General features: G+C 37.1%; 1 protein-coding gene across 2 annotated transcripts in view; it reads right to left on the reverse strand.

The window, feature by feature from the left end:
* The window catches only part of KANK3 (KN motif and ankyrin repeat domains 3), a 188049-nt gene that overhangs the window by 92852 nt on the left and 82697 nt on the right, over window positions 1–12500 (reverse strand). For both annotated transcript variants that reach the window (XM_053703008.1, XM_053703007.1), the window contains exons 3-4: window positions 9451–9558; window positions 1–1464 (exon numbers count right to left, since the gene is read on the reverse strand). The exon at window positions 1–1464 is cut by the window's left edge and continues 528 nt beyond it. In XM_053703008.1, the coding sequence (XP_053558983.1) occupies window positions 1–1464; window positions 9451–9487 (1501 nt within the window). In that variant the 5' untranslated portion in view covers window positions 9488–9558. The remainder of the gene's footprint in view (window positions 1465–9450; window positions 9559–12500) is intronic.

Genomic DNA, 12500 nt, shown 5'->3' on the forward strand with positions numbered 1-12500 from the left:
CCTCAGAAGATGCTTCCTGTGTCTGTGGTTGGGCCATAACTTCCTTGTCCACCATGTCTTTCTGTGTTCTGGTACAAACCGCTACCCTCAGTTCTTCCAGCTCATATGCTGCTTCCTTCAGATGTCCTTCTAACATGCCAATGACACCCTTCTGATGGTCTATTGTGTGCTGCAGAAGTTCTATCTCTTTCTCAGCCTCACAAGTCAGCCCCAATAATGATTCCATTACCCAAACTCCAACATCTTTAGTTTCTACCTCAGGTCCAACTGCAACCTCCCTGCCTATTTTCTGGGACTTGTAATAGAAAACAGCATCATTCATATCAATGTTCTCCCCTACTCCAACTGACTTACAGCGCCTTTCCATCACTTTTGGGGGGCTAGCTGTAATTTTGCCACTTCCACACTTATTGTTTCTTACACCCCTTTCTGGAACAGTTAGCCTTTCTGTAAGTCTTTTTAATTCAGCAATTTTACTTGTTCTACATTTACCAGCCTCAGACTCACCTTCTTGTTCAGAAGGTATATCCAGATTTCTTTCTGAGTCGCTTTCATTAATGCTGCTATTGCCAGCACTGGAAGACCTCTCCCTGAAACTGTTGTCTAAACTTTGCTTCTTTTCCAGATCAGCAAGAAGCTGTTGCTTCTCTATCTCCAGTGTGGAAATTTTCATCTCTAATACTGGAATAGCCTTAACCTGCTCTTCAAGATCTTTTAATTGCTTCAGTGCAGCAGCCATCTGTTCCCTTACAAACTGGAGATGTGCTGAAGAGATGCTTGCAGCTGGAGTGCTTCTTCCAGAGTTAAGTGGACTAAGTCTCACAGAGCCTGAAAAGCTTGGGCTAAGTATGGCATGCCCTTCTCCACTTCGGCATTGCTGTCCAGATGGGGACAACTGAGTCAGGTTTGGAAAACTTGTACTAGTTACACAAAGCTTGGAAAGATTGGTAATTGTACTTTGTCTGTTTTGCACTTCAACAATATGGGAACTTAGTTGCTCTTGTTGTAACCTCTTGCTTGTCTCCTCCAGTGTTTTTTCAACACGATGATTTCTCATAAGAGACTTTGGAGATGGTGGGGGCAGCAAATTAATGACTGGAGTAGGAGAAACTGGATTTGACTTTTGGATGCTTAAAGTCTCCTTAATGTCTGAGGAACTGGAGTGCATTCTAACCCTTGAGAAAAATACAGAACCTGATCTTCCATCTTCACTGGAGGTCAAGGACTCTGTGGACGTCCAGCCACCAGTTTGGCATGATGGGCTTCTCAAGGATGATGATGACGACTGCCGTGGCGCTCTTGGCTTGCGGTGCACGGGAACTTTCTTCAACGTTTGTCCACTCTGAATATCGTCAACATATTTCAAGAAATCCAAATCCAACTGGAAACCATATGGAGTTTCCACAGAATATGTTGCTTTCTCATTCTCATCCTGATCCCGATATAGAAAGGGGCCTCCTAAATCTGTGAGCGAGATAAAATGAGTGTGTCAGTGTACAGCAAAAGCAAAATCATTACTAAAAAAATGTTCACACAATTTTTCATCTACAGAGTCACATAAAAGTAAGAAATTAAAAAAATAATAATTTACAGTTCGATTTACTGGTTTACATATTCTGTTGTACCAATATTTTACATTTTGAAAACTTGAGATCAAATTGCAACATCCTCAACCCAATTTAATAACATGCTATCATAGTTTTAAACATTAGACTATTATTTTAGACTTTACCTATGTATTTGACCTCTTTTTAGGAAGTTAATCACAGAGTTCCACAGTGAGTAGTGCAAATAGTACATGCTTTAAAGAACTAAAGCAATTCATTATTGCACTACAATGAAAAAGTAATAATTTGTTATGAGTTTTGACAGTTTTCAGATATTTTAAATTCCTATATTTTTTCATGCCCAACCAGAGAGAGAAAGATGCTACACAGTGATCCAGTGCATGCGCTCATTTTTTTCTGATTGGCCACGGCAAAAGAAACCAGGTAAACTATAAAGAGAATCCCTGTATTGCTTTAAAAAGGGATATTAAACATTTTGAGATAGTAATATAAAAAAACTTTACAATATTTTCATTATTTATTTTGTCCCCTTTCCCTGTAATTCCACTCTGAAACTGTGAGCTCTTCAGTTCCTGTTAGAAATAGAAGGGCAGAACACTTTTATATTCCACACAACCATTGGCTGCACACTCTAATGACCTATTTATAACTGTCCCTAATTGGCTACAGCAGAGAAGGTAACCTAAGTTACAACATGACAGCTCCCATTTCTTTATAGACACTAAAACGTTAAGCTTATTTTGTTAATATTTAATCAGCTAATGAAACTTTTAAAAAAAATACATCTACATGTTATTCTCAGGCTAATCTTTTCTTTGAATCACTCTATAGCATTTATTTAGTGTTAAATGTACATTTAAATGAATTTATTTATTTCTGCAAATTTGAGAAATAGTGCACAAATGATCAATAAACTCAAATTTTCTAACATACACACAGAACAGCAGCTATTAAATACATGAACAACGTAAAAAAATAAATAATAAAAATGTCCCTGTAACATACAGTCTTATTTAAAAAAATGTTTTATTTAAAAGCTGTATTAATAAGTTCCCCAAGATGGAGAAATATTGTCACATTTAGTTAACAGTTTCCATAGAAAAACACTAATTTGAGAATTATGTCCATCTAAAGCTTGTTATGCATCCAAACTACATTCTTCAGGCCCCACCCCCAAGGGTTTATGCATGGCCCTCAATCACTGAGTTGAAAACAGACATAAGTAATGTTTCTTTCATGTAATTAGCAAGAGTCCATGAGCTAGTGACGTATGGGATATACATTCCTACCAGAAGGGGCAAAGTTTCCCAAACCTCAAAATGCCTATAAATACACCCCTCACCACACCCACAAATCAGTTTTACAAACGTTGCCTCCCGTGGAGGTGGTGAAGTAAGTTTGTGCTAGATTCTACGTTGATATGCGCTCCGCAGCAGGTTGGAGCCTGGTTTTCCTCTCAGCGTGCAGTGAATGTCAGAGGGATGTGAAGAGAGTATTGCCTATTTGAATTCAATGATCTCCTTCTACGGGGTCTATTTCATAGGTTCTCTGTTATCGGTCGTAGAGATTCATCTCTTACCTCCCTTTTCAGATCAACGATATACTCTTATATATACCATTACCTCTACTGATTCTCGTTTCAGTACTGGTTTGGCTTTCTACTACATGTAGATGAGTGTCCTGGGGTAAGTAAGTCTTATTTTTCTGACACTCTAAGCTATGGTTGGGCACTTTTATATAAAGTTCTAAATATTTGTGTTTAAACATTTATTTGCCTTGATTCAGGATGTTCAATATTCCTTATTTCAGACAGTCAGTTTCATTATTTGGGATTATGCATTTGAATAATCAATTTTTTTCTTACCTTAAAATTTGACTTTTTTCCCTGTGGGCTGTTAGGCTCGCGGGGGCTGAAAATGCTTGATTTTATTGCGTCATTCTTGGCGCGGACGTTTTTGGCGCAAATTTTTTTTTATTTCCGGCGTCATACTTGTCACCGGAAGTTGCGTCATTTTTGACGTTTTTGCGCCAAAAGTGTCGGCGTTACCGGATGTGGCGTCATTTTTGGCGCTAAAAGCATTTAGGCGCCAAATAATGTGGGCGTCTTTTTTGGCGCTAAAAAATATGGGCGTCATTATTGTCTCCACATTATTTAAGTCTCATTGTTTATTTGCTTCTGGTTGCTAGAAGCTTGTTCACTGGCATTTTTTCCCATTCCTGAAACTGTCATTTAAGGAATTTGATCAATTTTGCTTTATATGTTGTTTTTTCTATTACATATTGCAAGATGTCTCAGATTGACCCTGAATCAGAAGATACTTCTGGAAAATCGCTGCCTGATGCTGGATCTACCAAAGTTAAGTGTATTTGCTGTAAACTTGTGGTATCTGTTCCTCCAGCTGTTGTTTGTAATGAATGTCATGACAAACTTGTTAATGCAGATAATATTTCCTTTAGTAATGTTACATTACCTGTTGCTGTTCCATCAACATCTAATACTCAGAGTGTTCCTGTTAACATAAGAGATTTTGTTTCTAAATCCATTAAGAAGGCTATGTCTGTTATTCCTCCTTCTAGTAAACGTAAAAAGGTCTTTTAAAACTTCTCATTTTTCAGATGAATTTTTAAATGAACATCATCATTCTGATTCTGATAATGATTCCTCTGGTTCAGAGGATTCTGTTTCAGAGGTTGATGCTGATAAATCTTCATATTTATTCAAAATGGAATTTATTCGTTCTTTACTTAAAGAAGTCTTAATTGCATTAGAAATAGAGGAATCTGGTCCTCTTGATACTAAATCTAAACGTTTAAATAAGGTTTTTAAATCTCCTGTAGTTATTCCAGAAGTTTTTCCTGTCCCTGATGCTATTTCTGAAGTAATTTCCAGGGAATGGAATAATTTGGGTAATTCATTTACTCCTTCTAAACGTTTTAAGCAATTATATCCTGTGCCATCTGACAGATTAGAGTTTTGGGACAAAATCCCTAAGGTTGATGGGGCTATCTCTACTCTTGCTAAACGTACTACTATTCCTACGGCAGATAGTACTTCCTTTAAAGATCCTTTAGATAGGAAAATTGAATCCTTTCTAAGAAAAGCTTACTTATGTTCAGGTAATCTTCTTAGACCTGCTATATCTTTAGCGGATGTTGCTGCAGCTTCAACTTTTTGGTTGGAAGCTTTAGCGCAGCAAGTAACAGATCATAATTCTCATAGCATTGTTAATCTTCTTCAACATGCTAATAATTTTATTTGTGATGCCATCTTTGATATCATTAGGATTGATGTCAGGTATATGTCTCTAGCTATTTTAGCTAGAAGAGCTTTATGGCTTAAAACTTGGAATGCTGATATGTCTTCCAAGTCAACTTTGCTTTCCCTTTCTTTCCAGGGTAATAAATTATTTGGTTCACAGTTGGATTCCATTATTTCAACTGTTACTGGGGGGAAAGGAACTTTTTTACCACAGGATAAAAAATCTAAAGGTAAATTTAGGTCTACTAATCGTTTTCGTTCCTTTCGTCACAATAAGGAACAAAAGCCTGATCCTTCCCCTACAGGAGCGGTATCAGTTTGGAAACCATCTCCAGTCTGGAATAAATCCAAGCCTTTTAGAAAGCCAAAGCCAGCTCCCAAGTCCACATGAAGGTGCGGCCCTCATTCCAGCCCAGCTGGTAGGGGGCAGATTACGATTTTTCAAAGAAATTTGGATCAATTCGATTCACAATCTTTGGATTCAGAACATTGTTTCACAAGGGTACAGAATAGGCTTCAAGATAAGGCCTCCTGCAAGAAGATTTTTTCTTTCCTGTGTCCCAGTAAATCCAGTGAAGGCTAAAGAATTTCTGAAATGTGTTTCAGATCTAGAGTTAGCTGGAGTAATTATGCCAGTTCCAGTTCTGGAACAGGGGCTGGGGTTTTACTCAAATCTCTTCATTGTACCAAAGAAGGAGAATTCCTTCAGACCAGTTCTGGATTTAAAAATATTGAATCATTATGTAAGGATACCAACATTCAAAATGGTAACTATAAGGACTATTCTGCCTTTTGTTCAGCAAGGGCATTATATGTCCACAATAGATTTACAGGATGCATATCTGCATATTCCGATTCATCCAGATCACTATCAGTTTCTGAGATTCTCTTTCCTAGACAAGCATTACCAGTTTGTGGCTCTGCCGTTTGGCCTAGCAACAGCTCCAAGGATTTTTACAAAGGTTCTCGGTGCCCTTCTGTCTGTAATCAGAGAACAGGGTATTGTGGTATTTCCTTATTTGGACGATATCTTGGTACTTGCTCAGTCTTCACATTTAGCAGAATCTCATACGAATCGACTTGCATTGTTTCTTCGAGAACATGGTTGGAGGATCAATTTACCAAAAAGTTCATTGATTCCTCAGACAAGGGTAACCTTTTTAGGTTTCCAGATAGATTCAGTGTCCATGACTCTGTCTCTGACAGTCAAGAGACGTCTAAAATTGGTTTCAGCTTGTCGAAACCTTCAGTCTCAATCATTCCCTTCGGTAGCCTTATGCATGGAAATTCTAGGTCTTATGACTGCTGCATCGGACGCGATCCCCTTTGCTCGTTTTCACATGCGACCTCTTCAGCTCTGTATGCTGAACCAGTGGTGCAGGGATTATACAAAGATATCTCAATTAATATCTTTAAAACCGATTGTACGACACTCTCTGACGTGGTGGACAGACCACCATCGTTTAGTTCAGGGGGCTTCTTTTGTTCTTCCGACCTGGACTGTGATTTCAACAGATGCAAGTCTGACAGGTTGGGGAGCTGTTTGGGGGTCTTTGACAGCACAAGGGGTTTGGGAATCTCAGGAGGTGAGATTACCAATCAACATTTTGGAACTCCGTGCAATTTTCAGAGCTCTTCAGTCATGGCCTCTTCTAAAGAGAGAGTCGTTCATTTGTTTTCAGATGGACAATGTCACAACCGTGGCATATGTCAATCATCAAGGAGGGACTCACAGTCCTCTGGCTATGAAAGAAGTATCTCGAATACTGGTATGGGCGGAATCCAGCTCCTGTCTAATTTCTGCGGTTCATATCCCAGGTATAGACAATTGGGAAGCGGATTATCTCAGTCGCCAAACGTTACATCCGGGCGAATGGTCTCTTCACCCAGAGGTATTTCTTCAGATTGTTCAAATGTGGGGACTTCCAGAAATAGATCTGACAGCTTCTCATCTAAACAAGAAACTTCCCAGGTATCTGTCCAGATCCAGGGATCCTCAGGCGGAGACAGTGGATGCATTGTCACTTCCTTGGAAGTATCATCCTGCCTATATCTTTCCGCCTCTAGTTCAACTTCCAAGAGTGATTTCCAAGATTCTAAAGGAGTGCTCGTTTGTTCTGCTGGTGGCTCCAGCATGGCCTCACAGGTTTTGGTATGCGGATCTTGTCCGGATGGCTACTTGCCAACCGTGGACTCTTCCATTAAGTCCAGACCTTCTATCGCAAGGTCCTTTTTTCCATCAGGATCTCAAATACTTAAATTTGAAGGTATGGAGATTGAACGCTTGATTCTCAGTCATAGAGGTTTCTCTGACTCTGTGATTAATACTATGTTACAGGCTCATAAATCTGTATCTAGGAAGATATATTATCGAGTCTGGAAGATTTACATTTCTTGGTGTTTTTCTCATCATTTTTTCTTGGCATTCTTTTAGAATTCCTAGAATTTTACAGTTTCTTCAGGATGGTTTGGATAAAGGTTTGTCTGCAAGTTCCTTGAAAGGACAAATCTCTGCTCTTTCTGTTCTTTTCCACAGAAAGATTGGTAGTCTTCCTGATATTCATTGTTTTGTACAAGCTTTGGTTCGTATAAAACCTGTCATTAAGTCAATTTCTCCTCCTTGGAGTTTGAATTTGGTTCTGGGGGCTCTTCAAGCTCCTCCGTTTGAACCTATGCATTCGCTGGACATTAAATTACTTTCTTGGAAAGTTTTGTTTCTTTTGGCCATCTCTTCTGCTAGAAGAGTTTCTGAATTATCTGCTCTTTCTTGTGAGTCTCCTTTTCTGATTTTTCATCAGGATAAGGTGGTGTTGCGAACTTCTTTTAAATTTTTACCTAAGGTTGTGAATTCTAACAACATTAGTAGAGAAATTGTGGTTCCTTCATTGTGTCCTAATCCTAAGAATTCTAAGGAAAGATCGTTGCATTCTTTGGATGTAGTTAGAGCTTTGAAATATTATGTTGAAGCTACTAAAAATTTCCGAAAGACTTCTAGTCTATTTGTTATCTTTTCCGGTTCTAGGAAAGGTCAGAAGGCCTCTGCCATTTCTTTGGCGTCTTGGTTAAAGTCTTTGATTCATCATGCTTATGTCGAGTCGGGTAAAACTCCGCCTCAAAGGATAACAGCTCATTCTACTAGGTCAGTTTCTACTTCCTGGGCGTTTAGGAATGAAGCTTCGGTTGATCAGATTTGCAAAGCAGCAACTTGGTCTTCTTTGCATACTTTTACTAAATTCTACCATTTTGATGTGTTTTCTTCTTCTGAAGCAGTTTTTGGTAGAAAAGTACTTCAGGCAGCTGTTTCAGTTTGATTCTTCTGCTTATAATTTCAGTTTTTTTCATTATAAGATTTAAACTTTGTTTTGGGTTGTGGATTATTTTCAGCGGAATCGGCTGTCTTTATTTTATCCCTCCCTCTCTAGTGACTCTTGCGTGGATCCACATCCACATCTTGGGTATTCATTATCCCATACGTCACTAGCTCATGGACTCTTGCTAATTACATGAAAGAAAACATAATTTATGTAAGAACTTTCCTGATAAATTCATTTCTTTCATATTAGCAAGAGTCCATGAGGCCCACCCTTTTTTGTGGTGGTTATGATTTTTTTGTATAAAGCACAATTATTCCAATTCCTTTTTTTTTATGCTTTCACACTTTTTTCTTATCACCCCACTTCTTGGCTATGCGTTAAACTGATTTGTGGGTGTGGTGAGGGGTGTATTTATAGGCATTTTGAGGTTTGGGAAACTTTGCCCCTCCTGGTAGGAATGTATATCCCATACGTCACTAGCTCATGGACTCTTGCTAATATGAAAGAAATTAATTTATCAGGTAAGTTCTTACATAAATTATGTTTTTATATAGAAAAAAAGTGGTTCCACACTTCTAATTAGGTAACTAAGCAAATTGTACCACAATTTGTGAGTTGTATATACAGTTAAGTTAATTTAATCAATTTTTATTCATTTTTAACTAAAATGTGATTATATTCTAATTTTATTTGAAGAAATTATGGTTAGTATAATGGCTATTGCCTCTGGTATATCCCACCCTTATTGACTGAATATCTGTACATATTTTGGGCACTGGTAGGATTTCCAGCTGTCCTCCACAAAAATTGGAAATCTGTCAGTGACTGGGCATAATGCCACCCCTAAAAGCTCTACCTTGATCCCAGAATGTATATTTTTCACAACTGAGCAGTTATTTTACCCCTTGGCAGCCAGTAACATGTGTAAACAAAAGTACTATGACCCCCTTGACTGCCTCTCGTTTATTTTTGCTCCATATTTGTAATGCATTTAGGCATAGGAGGCCTTTTATATTTGGCTTCCACTCAGGGACTTTAAAAAAGACTGTACATTTCAGAGTCCATTATTTTTGTGAAGATTTTACTGGACAGCCGCTAAATACTGGACACCTGGCAACCCTAGACACTAGAGAGAAAACACTGCACTTTAGTCAAGTACATGCAGTATTATTCTACATTACACACAGTCTGGTTGTCATCATTTTTAATGCCAAGAATTTATTTCAGAGTTCGCCAAAGTTTGTTTGTAGCAGGGGGTGCTGCCATCTGGGACAACAAGTTTATATAAAATGGTACAGGACAGTATTACCTGGGAGGTTCTGATTTAGATGTATTGATTGTGTCATCTTGGGGGAAATCTGAAGCCTTTAATCAATATACAGAAGTTGTTAAAAATGAGGGGTAATAGCAGAATAACCTGTAATAAAATAAAAATAATACAGTTAAACATATTGATCTTTGATGTAGAGAACATACATTTGTCTTTAAAATATACAAAAAAGAAAAAAATGTCTAAGTTTACAACTAATGTGATACAGTCTGCAGGATTGTTTGCAGGTCAAAATGGTTGTATGTTCTCTGATACTATGTAGATTAGAGATGAAGGAGAGTGCTGCTTGTTTAAATACATGTTTGATACAATATAAAAAAAACAGTGCCAAGATTAAACAGGAAACTATTTTAATACATAGGAATGTGATTTCAGTGCACATGAACAGAAAGCACACAGCAATGAAAAAATGGTTTAATTTACAGCCATATCAGCTGGAATATGGATTATAATGTATTTTTCTCATTTTATTATGGACCCCTTCCTTTCCAACTCTGAAGCTATAATAGGTAAACAAGGCATTCTTGCCTATATCATACATCAGGTTTTTAACTGTCATATATGATCTATGCTTTGGATCCCCCAACATTGCTTTATATAGCATATATCTTACAGTCGCTCAAACCACCAATAGACTGTATAAGTACTTTTCCTTTAAACATCCTATAGACTGTATAACTACTTGTATCTCAAACAACCTATAGACTGTATAACTACTTGTCCCTCAAACCACTTAAAGACCGTATAACTACTTGTCTCTCAAACAACCTATAGACTGTATAACTACTTGTCCCTCAAACCACTTAAAGACTGTATAACTACTTGTCACTCAAACCACCAATAGACTGTATAACTACTTGTTGCTCAAACCACCAATAGACTGTATAACTACTTGTCACTCAAACCACCAATAGACTGTATAACTACTTGTCACTCAAACCACCAATAGACTGTATAACTACTTGTTGCTCAAACCACCAATAGACTGTATAACTACTTGTCACTCAAACCACCAATAGACTGTATAACTACTTGTCGCTCAAACCACCGATAGACTGTATAACTACTTGTCACTCAAACCACCAATAGACTGTATAACTACTTGTCGCTCAAACCACCAATAGACTGTATAACTACTTGTCACTCAAACCACCAATAGACTGTATAACTACTTATCGCTCAAACCACCAATAGACTGTATAACTACTTGTCCCTCAAACTACTTATAGACTGTATAACTTATTGTTCCTCAAACCACCAATAGACTGTATAACTACTTGTTGCTCAAACCACCAATAGACTGTATAACTACTTGTCACTCAAACCACCAATAGACTGTATAACTACTTGTCGCTCAAACCACCGATAGACTGTATAACTACTTGTCACTCAAACCACCAATAGACTGTATAACTACTTATCGCTCAAACCACCAATAGACTGTATAACTACTTGTCCCTCAAACCACTTATAGACTGTATAACTTATTGTTCCTCAAACCACCAATAGACTGTATAACTACTTATCGCTCAAACCACCAATAGACTGTATAAATACTTGTCCTCAAACTACTTATAGTCTGTATAACTACTTGTCCCTCAAACCACTTATAGACTGTATAACTTATTGTCCCTCAAACCACCAATAGACTGTATAACTACTTATCGCTCAAACCACCAATATACTGTATAACTACTTGTCACTCAAACCACCAATAGACTGTATAACTACTTGTTGCTCAAACCACCAATAGACTGTATAACTACTTGTCCCTCAAACCACCAATAGACTGTATAACTAGTTTTCCCTCAAACCACCAATATACTGTATAACTACTTGTCACTCAAACCACCAATAGACTGCATAACTACTTGTCGCTCAAACCACCAATATACTGTATAACTACTTGTCGCTCAAACCACCAAAAGACTGTATAACTTATTGTCCCTCAAACCACCTATAGACTGTATAACTATGGAAATAAATCACTATTAATTTTTATAGCATATTGTTATGTAAGTGTCTCTCTGTCACATCAGAACCCTGCATACCTGAAATCTAAAGCTAAAATTTACCTCTTGCGGTACTGACGTGACCTCTTTAATTCCACCAAACCAGAGAGCTCTAGGTATATTTTTATTTTCATGAGTATTTTGTTATCTCTTATTAGTGCTAGTCTATTGTTTAACTGTTTCTTTTTCATTGCATAATCAAATTAACTTATTGTAATAATTTTTATCGCATAGCGTAATCCTATATCATCTTCTAAAGTGGTTCTCTCTATTGAACAGGCTAGTTTATCACTGCATTCTTAAGGAATGTGTATTATTAAATATATACAGGTGAGATATTGCGGGTTCGGTTCCAGATCACCGCAAAAAAAGTTAATATCACATTAAAGTGAGTCACACAATTTTTTTTTGGTTTCCCAGTGCACATGCAAGTTATGTTTACACTATACTGTAGTCTATTAAAGGGACATGACATTCCAAATTTTTCTTTCATGATTTGGATAGAACATAAAATTGTAAACAACTTTCTAATTTACTTATATTATCAAATTTGCTTCATTTTCTTGTTATCCTTTGCTTAAGGAACAGCATTGCACTATTGGCAGCTAGCTGAACACATCTAGTTAGCCAATCACAAGAGATAAATATGTGCAGAGTTTTCTTTTTTTTTCCACAAAGGATACCAAAAGTACGAAGCACATTTGAAAATAGAAGTTAATTTAAAAGTATCTTAAAATGATGTGCTCTGTCGGAATCATGCAAGTTATATTTTTTACTTTCCTATCTCTTTAAGTGTGCAATAGAATTATGTCTAAAAAAACAACAACAACAAATGTACATACTTTAATTAAAAAGTACTTTATTGCTAAAAAATGCAAACCATCATCTGAGACCTCAGTGAGTCGTAATTTTTTTGCCTGTGTATGTGTGTAATGTGTTTATATGTGTATACATGCGTATTTATGTGTTTATATGTGTATACATGCGTATTTATGTGTTTATATGTGTATACATGTG

Source organism: Bombina bombina, chromosome 2 (genome assembly GCF_027579735.1).
Source record: "Bombina bombina isolate aBomBom1 chromosome 2, aBomBom1.pri, whole genome shotgun sequence".
Taxonomy (NCBI): domain Eukaryota; kingdom Metazoa; phylum Chordata; class Amphibia; order Anura; family Bombinatoridae; genus Bombina; species Bombina bombina.